The sequence below is a fragment of the Phycodurus eques genome, chromosome 17, assembly GCF_024500275.1.
Source record: "Phycodurus eques isolate BA_2022a chromosome 17, UOR_Pequ_1.1, whole genome shotgun sequence".
NCBI lineage: Eukaryota > Metazoa > Chordata > Actinopteri > Syngnathiformes > Syngnathidae > Phycodurus > Phycodurus eques.
Genome location: NC_084541.1, coordinates 3468398 through 3483703, shown reverse-complemented (window position 1 = coordinate 3483703; position 15306 = coordinate 3468398). Strand labels below are relative to the sequence as shown.

The 15306-nt window shown below is 43.7% G+C and overlaps 1 protein-coding gene across 3 annotated transcripts in view; it reads right to left on the bottom strand.

The window, feature by feature from the left end:
- ltbp3 (latent transforming growth factor beta binding protein 3) overlaps positions 1 to 15258 on the bottom strand; it is a 54078-nt gene extending 38820 nt beyond the window's left edge. For 2 of the 3 annotated variants that reach the window (XM_061701963.1, XM_061701962.1), the window contains exon 1: positions 14745 to 15258. In XM_061701963.1, coding sequence (XP_061557947.1) covers positions 14745 to 14982 — 238 coding nt within the window. In that variant the 5' untranslated portion in view covers positions 14983 to 15258. The remainder of the gene's footprint in view (positions 1 to 14744) is intronic. The other variant, XM_061701961.1, reaches the window with a different exon arrangement.
- Positions 15259 to 15306: the final 48 nt, after the last annotated feature.

Genomic DNA, 15306 nt, shown 5'->3' with positions numbered 1-15306 from the left:
AGGCTGAAGTCTGAACTTTGCCCAAAATTAGCTGGGATAGGATCCAGCCTCCTGCGATCCTGAACAAGTGATATAGAAAATGGATGGATTAACAACAAACCTTTCATGTATGTAGCCCATAACTGCCGCCATCTTGTTCTTTTTTAGTGAAAAAAAATAGTTGAGACTGAATCTGCATATGGTGCACTACATTTTGCCTCAAAGTCAAGATGTCACAATATTCAGTTCCACAAAGTCAACTGAATTCAGTCGATCATTTAATTGTCAATCCTTAAAGACTATCAAGGTAGTAAATCAACCTGGTCTGAGTCATCATTGAACAGTCACCTGTGATAGTGATGAAAAGTCAGGATGAATATTTTTATCTGTGTAATTTAGCTTGGACATACATTATATAGTAACGCAAATAGCTTTAAATAGGCCAATCATTTTCAATGTCACAAATTATATTTTTACTTTTTAATTAAAGTAAGTTTAGTCACCAATACCCATCCATCCATCCATTTTCTACGGCTTATCTGAGGTCGGGTCGTGGGGGCAGTAGCTTTAGCCAGGGATGCCCAGACTTCCCTCTCCCCAGCCACTTCATCCAGCCCTTCCAGGGGGATCCCGAGGCATTCCCAGGCCAGCCGAAAGACATAGTCTCTCCAGCGTGTCCTGGGTCGTCCCCGGGGTCTCCTCCCGGTGGGATGTGCCCTGAACACCTCACGAGGCAGGCGTCCGGGAGGCATCCGAATCAGATGCCCCAGCCACCTCATCTGGCTCCTCTCGATGTGGAGGAGCAGCGGCTCTACTCTGAGATCCTCCCGGATGACCGAGCTTCTCACCTTATCTCTAAGGGAGAGCCCAGACACCCTGCGGAGCAAACTCATTTCGGCCGCTTGTATCCGGTATCTTTTTCTTTCGGTCATGACCCACAGCTCGTGACCATAGGTGAGTGTAGGAACATAGATCGACCGGTAAATTGAGAGCTTTGCCTTTCGGTTTACCTCCTTCTTTACCACAACGGACCGATATAAAGTCTGCATCACTGCAAACGCTGCACCGATCCGCCTGTGGATCTCTCCTTCCATTCTTCCCTCACTGGTGAGCAAGACCGCAAGATACTTGAACTCCTCCACTTGGGCAGGATCTCATCCCCGACCTGGAGAGGGCACGCCACCCTTTTTTTCCGACTGAGGACCATGGTCTCAGATTTGGAGGTGCTGATTCTCATCCCAGCCGCTTCACACTCGGCTACGAACTGCTCCAGTGAGAGTTGGAGGTCATGGCTTGATGAAGCCAACAGAACCACATTATCAGCAAAAAGCAGAGATGCAATACTGCTCCCTCTTCTGTCAAAAACAAAAATTAATATTAAAAAACATCCATGTAGTAGAATCCCTTGTTGCAGTTCAAATGCTTACAAATATATAAATAAATCCCCTACAATTTAACAATAATCTTCTTCTTCTCCTTTCGGCTTGTCCCGTTAGGGGTCACCACAGCGCGTCATCTTTTTCCATGTAAGCCTATCTCCTGCATCCTCCTCTCGAACACCAACTGCCATCATGTCTTCCCTCACGACATCCATCAACCTTCTCTTTGGTCTTCCTCTAGCTCTCTTGCCTGGCAGCTCCATTTTCATCATCCTTCTACCAATATACTCACTATTTCTCCTCTGGACGTGTCCAAACCATTGAAGTCTGCTCTCTTAAATTAATTTAAAAACAATAACAAATGATTAGCAAAGCAAATTTATTTGTATAACGCATTTCATACACAAGGTAACTCAATGTGCATTTTAAAACAAAGAAAAAAAATAGGTAATCTTTAAATCTGTGGTTGATCAAGGAAATTTTGTGTTAGTTCATGAGTGGAAAGGCAAAGAGGCAGTAAAAACAATATTATGAAAAGATTCTTGATGACAATCCTGCAGGTACACGTGGCATAAAATGCAGGCCGCATCAAAACAAAAAAAGCACTTCATGAATGTGTGTGCGCCTCCCGCCAAAAACGTATTTACTTCGCCATGAGATTGTGTGAGTGCCTTTTCCAAACCAAATGAGGGGGCAGAGAGTGTGTTGGGTGGCTTCAAGGTAAAATAAACTATTTCTAAATAGACAGAGAGCAAAACCGACTGTATTTAACAGAACTTTGTTTTCAAACTCCCATGGACCTCTGACCTGTGCTGGGGGGGACGGCAAAACAAACCACAGGCTACTACTGTCATTCACTCGAAATAGAGAACCACATGGGAACTCCAAGAATAGCCCTATCTGCTAATGATGAGGAGGTCCACTTTCAGCAAGACCAGCATCGACTGCGACCTAACAGGTCAACATCCGCACACTATAAGAGATTGTAGAGGGGAGAAAAAAAAGTGAGAGAAAGGCAACTGCTGCTACCAGTGAGGCTGATGGGTTGGATGACTCTGAGCTAATGTAAACATTTGGGAAAACTCTTGATAAAAAAGCAGGTTGATTAAATTCACTTGATTGGCTATGGGAAAAATTAACCATCACTTAACTCATTCACTGCCAGCCTTCCCAGTTAACATGGATATTTGACTTCTAAAGCCGTCAATGGCAGTGAATGTGCTTCAATCAATGATTTTTTTTGTAACTTTTAAGATTATGCCCATCCAAAATAGATAGAGATTTGCAATTGATGACAAAAATACAACTCCTGTTCAAATAGATAAATGAGAGGCAAATGTAAAAAAATAAATAAATAAATAAAACTTATTGGATTAAGTCTTTAAAGTCATTGTTTTATTACATGAAAGCATCCAAGCTATCAATTATCAAGGTTATATTGCTCCCCCTATAATTTTGGGGTGTCCATTCATTTACTATAGCACTTATTCTCACTTGGGTCGCAGGTGAGCTGGGGCCTATCTCAGCTTAATTTGGGCGAGAAGAGACATACATTACCACCCCGGTCTGGTTGCCATCCAGTCACAGGGCACATGAAGACAAATACTATTCACACTCTCACCTCTGGCCAATTTAGAGTCTTCAATGAAACGAACATGCATGTTTTTGGAATGTGGGAGGAAGTGGGAGTACCCAGAGAAATCCCACACAAGCACGGAGAGACTGTGAGACATACAGTAACTGTAAGGCAAACATCTGTCGCGCGTGTGTTTGTTGTGTGTGTGTGTGTGTGTGTGTGTGTGTGTGTGTGTGAGAGAGAGCGTGTGTGCGTGTGCGTCTTGCCCCTCCACCTTGTCTTGTGCTTGTGTTTAACCTTGTGTCTCATTCTGTCTCATCGCCGGTTAGTTTGTACCTTGTAACTTAATTGTTCTTGTCACTGACTTATGTTAAACTCTTTTTGATTCTAGACCTTGTCTTTTAGTTTTATGTTTTTGGATACTGTTGCCTTCGCTGACTGCCTCCCGGTGTACCGAACCCAGTTAGTTTATTAAACAGTGTGTTTTGGGGAACTTTCTTTTGCCTCTGAGTCCTGCATTTGGGTCCAACTCCTTGTACCGTCCATGACAACGTTGAAGAAAAAGGAACTAAAGCAGACATAGTCAAAGGCCAACAAAGTCAAGCCAATGAATGTTGGATAGTTGGTCAGCCAAACACAAAATAACGTCTCTCTCCGTGGACGATAGCATGCAACAATATTGCTACGCCAAGTCTCATTGAGGTTCTTTCCCCCAATTGTGTGTTCTACAAGCCAAGTCTTCCCAACGACTATACCTCGTCACCCTTTGAATAATGAGCAACGAAATGTACTTGACAGGTATACTAAGCACAACAAGATGTGGTCCTTCTTTCATTCCTGATATAATCAATAGTGATGCCTGTGTCTTTGCTCCTGCAGAGCATGATGACAATTTACATGCGTTTGATGTGGAGGCCACGACAAGGAAATAGAGTATATTTCTTTTAACCTTTCTCTGCCGGCCAAAACACTTTGGGAATATATGTGGTTTGGGAACAGAGTAATGGAATATAGAGTTATCATACGTACATGTAAAGTTTGTTTCACGACATAATGGCATCCATTCTTTTTTATACTGGATGAGAGAGGGGCTGGAGACCTTAATAGATGACTTTGGTAAAAGGCCCAGGGCGGACCGGTGTACGGGGACAGCAGGGATTTCCCCAGTGGGCCAGCGCAGGCCACGAGACAAAGAAGAAGCAAAAGAAAAAGAAATACAAATTGCCACAAAGTCATTTACTGTTTAAGAAATATGTTAATCTTTATAATTTAAGTGCCTTGAAAATTTGCTAATTTCATGCATATTTGGATAATGTTGTCTAATTTGCATGATTTGTGTCGAATGGCGGTCGTCATGTTAGTTAGCGTCAGTGAGCAAACGGAATTGCTATGATTTTGAGTTTCAAAATAAGAGTGACAACCGGAACTGCTATGTTGGTGACTTGAACGTTGCTGGGTTAACATCGTTTTAATAGATTTTCTTTGTAAAGTCTACATATTGATCCTATGTTATGTGTGCTTGGCTATTTGTACTTTTTTGTCCTTCTCTCTTAGAAAACCACACCCACACAACTAAACATCTTCACGAAGACAGAGGAACTGTATTCAAGGAAAAAGCTACAGGAGAAAAAGTCACACAAATTTTTTATTTGAAGTATTTTCATGAGTGTTTTATAGACGGTTAAAATATTAAATTTGGGTTTTATGGGTATTCGAGCGGTCCAGTTCACGTGCATGGGTGGTAACGTCACAGTGGCTGAACGAGCGAAGCTTGCGATGCAGTTGGTGGAAGATAGTGTGTGTACAGAATTATACGTTTGTTCGGCTGTGTGCTTTAATGACGAGTAGTGAGAGTGCCCTGTTAACAATAGCTATTACAGCTATAGCCGAGTGTGTAATTAGAGTGAAAGTAATGAAAGATGCCATGTAGCAATCGCTAAGTTAGCGACATAATAAATAATGACAATAATAAAATAAAATAATAATAGGCTGTATTGTGTCTTTTGCCACTTTCTTTTGTTATTTTCAACTAAACGCTACTCCCCCTCCTTGAGCCATCCCCTTATCGTGGTGGAGGGGTTTGTGTGTCCCAATGATCCAAGGAGCTAAGTTGTCTGGAGCTTTATCCCCCTGGCAGGGTCACCCATGGCAAACAGGTCCTTGGTGAGGGACCAGACAAAGCACGGCTCCAAAAACCCCTATGACGAGTACAATAAATGGATTCAGGTGTCCCTTGCCCGGACGCAGGTCACCGGGCCCCCCTCTGGAGCTAGGCCCTGAAGTGGGGCTCGAAAGCGATGCACCCATGGGGCCCGAAAGGGTAACATCCCCCTTCCCATGGGCTCACCACCTGTGGGAGGGGCCATAGGTGTCGGGTGCAGTGCGAGCTGGGCGGTGGCCGAAGGGCGGTGGCCGAAGGCCGGCACCTTGGCGATCCAATCCCCGGCTACAGAAGCTGGCTCTAGGGACGTGGAATGTCACCTCTCTGGCAGGGAAGGAGCCCGAGCTGGTGTGTGAGGTTGAGAAGTTCCGATTACACATAGTCGGACTCGCCTCCACGCACAGCTTGGGCTCTGGTACCAGTCCTCTCGAGAGGGGTTGGACTCTCTTCCACTCTGGAGTTGCCCACGGTGAGAGGCACCGAGGAGGTGTGGGTATACTTATTGCTCCCCGGCTCGGCACCTGTACGTTGGGGTTCACCGCGGTAGACGAGGTGGGTAGCCTCCCTCTGCCTTCGGGTGGGGGTACGGACGGGTCCTGACTGTTGTTTGTGCCTATGCACCAAACATCAGTTCAGTCCACCCTTTTTGGAGTCCTTGAAGGGGGTGCTGGAGAGCGCTCCCGCTGGGGACTCCATCGTTCTGCTGGGGGACTTCAATGCTCACGTGGGCAATGACAGTGAGACCTGGAAGGGCGTGATTGGGAGGAATGGCCCCCCCGATCAGAACCCGAGCGGTGTTCTGTTATTGGACTTCTGTGCTCATCACGGATTGTCCATAACGAACACCATGTTCAAGCATAAGGGTGTCCACACGTGCACTTGGCACCAGGACACCCTAGGTCGCAGTTCGTTGATCGACTTTGTGGTCGTGTCATCGGACTTGCGGCCGCATGTCTTGGACACTCGGGTAAAGAGAGGGGCGGAGCTGTCAACTTATCACCACCTGGTGGTGAGTTGGCTCCGACGGTGGGGGAAGATGCCGGTCCGACGTGGCAGGCCCAAACGTATTGTTAGGGTCTGCTGGGAACGTCTGGCGGAATCCCCTGTCAGAAAGAGTTTCAACTCCCACCTCCGACAGAACTTTGCTCATGTTCGGGGGGAGGCGGGGGACATCGAGTCCGAGTGGACCATGTTTTGCGCCTCCATTGCTGAGGCGGCCGACCGGAGCTGTGTCCGTAAGGTGGTTGGTGCCTGTCGTGGCGGCAATCCCCGAACCCATTGGTAGACAACAACGGTGAGGGATGCCGTCAAGCTGAAGAAGGAGTCCCATCGGGCCTTTTTGGCCTGTGGGACTCCTGAGGAAGCTGATGGGTACCGGCTGGCCAAGCGGAATGCAGCTTTAGTGGTCGCTGAAGCAAAAACTCGGGCATGGGAGGAGTTCGGTGAGGCCATGGAGAAAGACTTCCGGACGGCTTTGAGGAAATTCTGGTCCACCATCCGGCATCTCAGGATTGGGAAGCAGTGCACCATCAACACTGTGTATAGTGGGGATGGGGCGGGTCACCAAGGTGGTTAAAAAGCTCCTCGGTGGCAAGGTTCTGGATGTTGTAGGGCTGTCCTGGTTGACACGCCTCTGCAACATCGCGTGGACATCGGGGACAGTGCCTCTGGATTGGCAGACTGGGGTGGTGGTCCCCCTTTTTAAGAAAGGGGACCGGAGTGTGTGTTCCAACTACAGGGGGATCACACTCCTCTGAAACCATGGTCCTCAGTCGGAAAAAAAGGGTGCGGTGACCTCTCCAGGTCGGGGATGAGATCCTGCCCCAAGTGGAGGAGTTCAAGTATCTTGGGGTCTTGTTCACAAGTGAGGGAAGAATGGAATGGGAGATTGACAGGCGGATCGGTGCAGCGTCTGCAGTGATGTGGACTTTGTATCGATCCGCTGTGGTAAAGAAGGAGCTAAGCCGGTAAAGAAGGAGCTAAGCCAAAAGGCGAAGCTCTCAATTTACCGGTCGATCTATGTTCCTACACTCACCTATGGTCACGAGCTGTGGGTCATGACCGAAAGAAAAATTTACCGGATACAAGCGGTCGAAATGAGTTTCCTCCGCAGGGTGTCCGGGCTCTCCCTTAGGGTGAGAAGCTCGGTCATCCGGGAGGATCTCAGAGTAGAGCCGCTGCTCCTTCACATCGAGATGAGGTGGCTGGGGCATCTGATTCGGATGCCTCCCGGAAGCCTCCCTGGTGAGGTGTTCCGGGCACGTCCCACCGGGAGGAGACCCCGGGGACGACCCAGGACACGCTGGAGAGACTACATCCTTCGGCTGGTCTGGGAACGCCTCGGGATCCCACCGGAAGAGATGGATGAAGTGGCTGCGGAGAGGTAAGTCTGGGCGTCCCTGCTAAAGCTACTGCCCCTGCGACCCGACCTTGGATAAGCAGTCGAAAATGGATGGATGGATGGATGGATGGATGGATGGATGGATTGATGGATGAATGGATGGATGGATAAACGTTACTCAGTCACCATGTACAAATTAACTTTAAGTCATAATCTGGCCAGGTTGTAAATCATTTTAGGCTTAACTGTACATGTTGTACTGTGGGAGGAAGTTGGAGATCCCCTTATCCACGACCTTGCCTTACAATGAGATGACACTGGCTGACCACTTTGTTTCCACTTTCATTCCAACTGTGAGTTTCATCAGCCGCAACATATGAAGGAACTCAGGCATCTTCCCTTGCATATGAAAAAGATCACTGCTATATGTGCAACTGACTGAAACATGATTATGTACGGTATGTCAAACATGTTATATACATAATTACAATGCAATTACAATAAGACAAAAAACATATAACACAGGAAAACACTTTGAGGTTGTGTAAATTTGTATGTAAAACTTAAGTATATACAGCAGGACTAAACACTGAACCTTTAAAGTCATGGTCGTGAAGTGATATTCATCTGCTGGCAGACTTCCAAATCTTTTTTTTTTGGTCATTCCTGGAGGTAATAAGCCCAAATCATCTTTGTCCATGCTGTGTGGGTAGCTGTGTGGGTATTTGTGCACATTTACACACTCAAACAGGTTTGGTTAGGCTGAGTTCACGTCACAAATATGGAAAACTCTTCATATTGTTGCCGCTACAGCGGTGCCCGATTTAACACAGGGGAGAGAAATTTCCACTCGTCCACTCACGCACACATTCCAGGCCTCGTACAGAACAACACACATCTCATGTGGCGTACGAAGCCAAATGCTCCTGAGGCTGCCACGAGAGCCATACAACTCAGTTCCATTTGTGCACCCTTTTTTTGGGTGATAAATCCAGGATGCAGATGCTTTGCAGAGCAGTTTCCACATTTCAAGACCAAATGTGTAAGAATCACTAGTTATTCCAGCAATTTAAAATGTAACTCCTGAATTATTTGACACTGAAGCTCCAAAATGTGACACAAACAAATCGGAGGAGAGGAGCCAGTGAGGGGATATATGAATCTGTAGCGCTGTGTCAATGCCCATCTGGAAGACCTGTCTGCATGTTAAACGCCACAACAGGCTAGTAAATCAAAGAGTTCTCTGGAAAAAGAATCAAGGAATTGTTGAGCTAATGGTAAACGTGGCTGAGGGATGAACCCTCACTCTTCTAATCTGTGCATGTACTATACTGTATAAACGGGCAAGTGGAAATCAAAACACCATCATGAAACCTGCAAATGTTTCAGGAAGTTAAAAATGTTTACATTCTTTAAAGTACCAATCGAGTAAAATAACGTACGCTCTGAAGTTTGCCATCAAAGTTAAGGGTGAGTACAGCTTTTATTGTTTTTATGTGTTACTAGTAACCGTTGTTGACTTATTTTTACACCAGGTAAAAAGTTCAAGGTTGTACTATTTTAAGCCTAAAGTCACAGAAATAAATGCCATTGTGCGGCAGCATATCTCATGTAAAGACCTAAAGTTTTTTCTTTGGCCTTTTTGTGGGTTTTTTTTTGTGTGTGAGGCAATCACAGAACGGTACCAAGTGACGGCAAAGAGGAAAAGTGCGATCATGAATATACGAGGGGCCATCAAAAGGTAATGAGCCCAATTTAATTTTACTTATTAATAATTCATTTTTTGGGAAATTTTCAAAGTTTGTTATTTCAATACGTTTTGAAGGTTTCTTGAAAAAAAGTTTTGTTTAGGCCTGTCCTCTTCCTGCCAGTTACCTGTCACTATAGTTAAACATTTTCAAAAGGTTGCAAAATCTGTATGGGGAAGTTGCAATAGGCTACAGCACAGTCAAAAAGTGGGTGTCCAGGATCAAAGGCGAACAATGAGAGCCTGTTTTGAGTAACCTCCGTGACAAGCACAGATGCGCAGACCATCTTCAGCGGTTAATCCTAGCAATAGTGCTTGGCTCGAGACCGTTATCAGAGAACAGTGTAGAGTCACCATTGATGACATCCCCATCATGGGTCATCATTAATGACATAACCATAAAACCATACACATTTTGTCAACCTTTTCAAGATGTTTAGTGGTGGTTCCCCTTTCAAAGCCAGAAATTCAATCACAGCTCCCTGCTTCTGACAGGTATCCAACAATGACCTAATATCCAAAACGGCCAACAGGAAGAGGACAGGCTGACAGAATTGGAGAGGATCTGCAAGGAGGAATGGCAGATGATCCCCAAATCCAGGTGTGAAAAACATTATATATATTATAACATTATTATATATTTATATATATATATATATATATATATATATATAAAGGGGAGGAGCCCCGCCTGTGTGGAGTTTGCATCTTCTCCCCGTACCTGCGTGGGTTTTCTCTGGGCACTCCAGTTTCCTCCCACATCCCAAAAAAACATGCGTAGTAGGTTGATTGAAGACTCTAAATTGCCCATAGGTGTGAATGTGAGTGCGAATGGTTGTTTGTTTATATGTGCCCTGCGATTGGCTGGCAACCAGTTCAGGGTGTACCCCGCCTCCTGCCCGATGACAGCTGGGATAGGCTCCAGCACGCCCGCGGCCCTAGTGAGGCGAAGCGGCTCAGAAAATGGATGGATGGATGGATGTTCCAAGCCATTTTAACGGTGGGGGGGAAAAAATATATAATTTATTTATATCACAAAAACGTGGCATTTGAACAGGGTTGTTTAGACTTTTCATATCCACTGTATATCACATGTCATGCAGTGGTCAACTTGTTTTTATATGTGCATGAATGTTAAAAAGTTACCTAACACATTTCCTATGTTATATGATGGTGACAGTGTGACCCCGCAACAGATTATTTCTAGTCACATAACTTTGTAAGAGGGAAATCTAAATCCACATACGAAGAAATAACATACAACCAGCCTCCCGGAATGGATTGGGTTGGTTTTAGAAGTTCCACTGTACAGAAAACACTCCTGCATTTGTATTAGATGCCAAATGCATTCAAATGTTTTTAAGCTTATCTGAAAAAAACAGACTGATATATTCCAAGTGTAAGGAGCATGTAATTGCTAAAGTAGCTGCAAGTTGTTTGATGGATAGTTATGGATTTAAAAAAAGCACACGCTTTTTCGGGTCGGCACATGATTTACACAAGGGATAAAGGGGAGAAAACAAAAAAACAATAAAAAAATTTGACTTTTGACACGGAATGAAATGAGACTTCACTAGGGAAAAAATATTGTCCCTCACTTTCTGTAAGATGATCTGAATACACAATGCTTATTTTAAAGGGAGTCAATTTTCAGCAGTATATACAGTAATGGAAACAAAAAGTTCACTCCCTAATGACTTCCACAGATGGAGAGAAGGGACGACATAGATACAAATTCTCAGGGTAATTTCATTTGTCACTCACTATGTCAGACTTGTATTTATTTTACTGCGATATTATACTATATTTTATTACCATGACGGAATAAAAGAACACAGTGAGTGATGTTTAACATCTGCTACCTTTGACCATGTTTATTATTTATGGCTCTACCTCACCAGCAACCTTTTTTTTTTTACGTTCCTTTATCTGATCTACTGAACATTCTGAGATAACTGAAGAGTGTCACTTCCTTTTTCTTCAATAAGGATTGAAGTCAGTTGTGGGCTGCACAAGTAGAAGTAGACAGCTAGGCTCCATGTCTGGCCACATTTGATGCGATGGAGCAGAGAAAAATTTACTCACTCATGCCAACCAGACGCTGCTCCACTCACTAGGAGTAAAGTATAGATCTAAGAGTGCATTTATGTGCCATGTAATGAGCCTTGGCTCAGTAATTACAGTGTGATATGGGAATTTTTTTTCCAGGGAGGCTTGACGCAGTGGCTGGAACTCCACCTAATAGTTTTTTATCAATTTGGTCTAAATGTCACTAGTCAGGCGGTGGTCGACTGGTTAGCACATCTGCCTCACCGTTCTAAGGACCGGTGTTCAAATCCCGGCCCCGCCTATGTGGAGTTTGCATGTTCTCCTTGTGCCTGCGTGGGTTTTCTCCGGGCACTCCGGTTTCCTCCCACGTCCCAAAAACATGCATGGTAGGTTGATTGAACACTCTAAATTGCCCATAGGTGTGAATGTGTGCGCGAATGGTTGTTTGTTTATATGTGCCCTGCAATTGGCTGGCAACCAGTTCAGGGTGTACCCCGCCTCTCGCCCGAAGATAGCTGGGATAGGCACACTCCAGCACGCCCGCGACCCATGTGAGGATAGAGCAGTATGGAAAATGGATGGAGATGTCACTAGTCAGCAAAAGTGGCAAATGAAGATATTTTGTAGGTTTTAAAAGACGAGAGAACATCATTTATTTTACTTTAGTCCTAGTAGCAACAACTTTAAGTGGGTTACAAACATATCAAGTTTTAATATTTTAGCCGATTTTTGAAATATGAAAGATCCCATACATGACAAGGAAAGATATTGGCATCTGTGTTTCTTACTGCTCTGATAGTGCATGGTGTACTCGAAATTACTAACACAGCAAACCACACACAATAACAATATAACAATAGTAACAATATCTCCACCGAGAGTAGCAAGACTCAGTAATAATGTTTTTGATACAGCTCTTGTATTGCATGTCATTGGATTGTGCAGGTAATGAATTGTGTTATGTAATTATCATGTTACTCACCTTGCGCTTTTGAGGTCCATTTTGTGCTGGTTTAATTAAATCTCTCGAACAAAGAGCATTTGTCTATAAAAGGAGCCATAGTAGGTTTTGTCAACACACTAATAACATTATTTAAACTTGGATGGTGACATGTTACTTTATGTTAATTATTAGACAACCAATACTCGATATCTTTCAAAAGTAAATGGAAGAAAACGTGCATTTCTAAAGTTAATCTTCATTTACCAGTCACAACATTACATACACCTGCAAAAAAGATCCAATTCATGAACTATATCAAAGATTGTGCCTTTAAAAGGTCAATAACTGACTTCAAGAATTTACACGTATTGAATTGCACTGTATCACACTCAGTTAGATTTTAGTTACCTTGTTTTAAAGACGCAGGCTTGGACTGAACCTGTCCTTGATACAGCTCTATAATTGTAAATGATAGGTTGCGCATGTGTATTTACTGAAGGGGTTCTCAACCAGTTTAATGCCAATTAAACATAATTATCATGTGTATCCCAAAATGCCATAGCAATGAAAAGGTTGCCTATTTTGAGGCTGAAAAGCTGGAATATTTTGATGACAAAATCATATTTTTGGAGGGAAAAAAAGTTTAAATGTTATGGGGATAAAGTCGTATTTTGTTCAAGAAAAAAAATTATTCTTTACAAGAACAAATAAATATTTTGCAGAGATGAAAATGTGTCATGTTACGTGAATAATGTCATATTTTTGCAAAATAAAATTCGTAATATTGTGATATTACATTCTAACTTTAACAATGGAACAAAGTCATATTTTAACAAGTGAATTTAAGAAATACAACTTTATAATATCATGCCCTTTATTCTAAAAAAAAAAAAGTATTTCTTGAAGAAAATAGGACTTTGTTTCTGTAGCAATACTCTTTTTGTAGCAAAAAGAAAAAAGAAGGATTCATTCATGAATGTCAGATTTATGTGATGCCACAATCCATCACAGATTTGAATTTGCCCAAAGCTATAGTAAACAGGAGTAATTGGTTTTTTATTGTTGACTTTATTAGCGCACACCTTTTTTAAATGATGCTACATAATTTATTGAAACTTATTTTCTGGACCCGGAAGCTATGGCTCGTGAAATATCAGAGAACCACTGATCTGATGTTTAAATTATGAGCAGGCTATTTCATATTTTTGATAAAATGTTCGACCAGGAATTAAATACTGAATGCAGCACATTTCAACATGAGATCCAAAGCTCAAAATAATAATGTTTTTTTTTTTTTTTCCCCCTACAGCTGCTTAATAGTCTCATTAAAACTGGGCGACTGTACAGCTGTCTTGCTATGTAGTTTGATAAACACCTCTGAAATAACACATTTGTTCATCCATGTGAAGACACTGATCATGTTAATGATTTCTCACAATAGATATCACTAATGATTTAAGAATATATATATATATATATATATAAACACACACTCACACGGAAACACGCATGAACATACACACACACACACACTTACACACACACGTATATATTGTCCCCTACAAAAGTATTGGAATGGCAAGGTCAATTCCTTTGGTTTTGTTGGCAGTGATGTCACTGACTGCTGTCTTTGGGTGTTTCTGCACAGCTCTCACAATGTCCTACTATGCCCCATAAATGGTCCATAAAAACAAGGCATAGGCCTATTCCTTAAAAAAGTATAGTCAATATTATTGCCGGATGTTTCAGAGTTTGAACATTAACACTGCGCTGAAATAAAAGGAACATAAAAATCAGTACTTAAATAACATTTCCATCCATTTTCTGAACCGCTTATCCTCACTAGGGTCGTGGGTGTGCTGGCGCCTATCTCAACTGACTTCGGGTGAGAGGCGGAGTACACCCTGAACTGGTCGCCAGCCAATTCTAGGGCACATATAGACAAACAACCATTCAGACTCACACCTACGGGCAATTTAGAGTCTTCAATTAACCTAGCATGCATGTTTTGGGGATGTAGGAGGAAACCGGAGTACCCAGAGAAAACCCACGCAGGCACGGGGAGAACATGCAAACTCCACACAGGCGGGGCCGGTGATTGAACCCGGGTCCTCAGAACTGTGAGGCTGATGTGTTAACAAGTCGCCCAACGTTCCACCCATGTGCAATATATGAATTTGCATATTCCTATTTTGTATGTTTGTCTAGTTGATGTTTGTGCTCATTAAAAGATAAATGAGAAATTACTCACCAGTTACTGAGTACTTCAGCAATGTTTTTTTTAACTACTTAGTCTTACTCTTTTCATGATTTGGAGAACTTTTTGTTTTTGTTTTTGCTTTTACTTGACTCATATCTCAAGTAACAGTAGGCCTACTCTTACTTGAGTACAATTGTGTGCTACTCTACCCAGGCTTCAAACTTTTTCACACCACGATGTGCTATGAACAGATACAGCACATACAAATCCAAACTGAAGTCATCAGAGCGCCACTGAGCGTAGATCCCAGCAGCCTAATTATATCTTGCATGCAATGCCCAGCAAATACAAACTTGATTGTCCACTCACCGACCCTGAAGCCCTGGCCGATGAGCGTGTCCGCCCCCTGGCCGTTCTCCGCTATGAGCGTGGTGTTGTTGCCCTGCTCGCAGCGGTCCTGGCACTGACCGTTTTGGCAGATCCGCTTGCAGATGACCGGCGCGATGACCACCTTGAAGCGCTCACGCGTGGACGAGCGCTCCGTGCACCGCGCCAGCCTGTGCACGCTGACCCACAGGAGAAGCACGCGGCAGATCAGCGAGGGCATCGTGGCATCCTCCGGTGCCCCCCACCCTTCACGCAGCCGGACACATGAAACCACCAGCCGGAGGCTGTCCGCTTTGTTCACCGATTGACGACAAGAAGCTCCTTGTGGTTTTTTCCCCTCCTTGAGAAGGATTAAAATCACTCCTCGGGTGGGCTTTGGTGATCCATCCGCAAAAGCGACAAATTTGGCATGGTTGGAAGTTCCTCAAAAAAGTTCTCCCAGCTCTTCCTCCTATCTTCCTTCTTCGCGTGTTGCTTCCCGAGAGTGCGTATGCGGCTCTGGGAGAAGGAGGGAAGGAAAGGGAGGAGGAGGATGAGAAGTGAG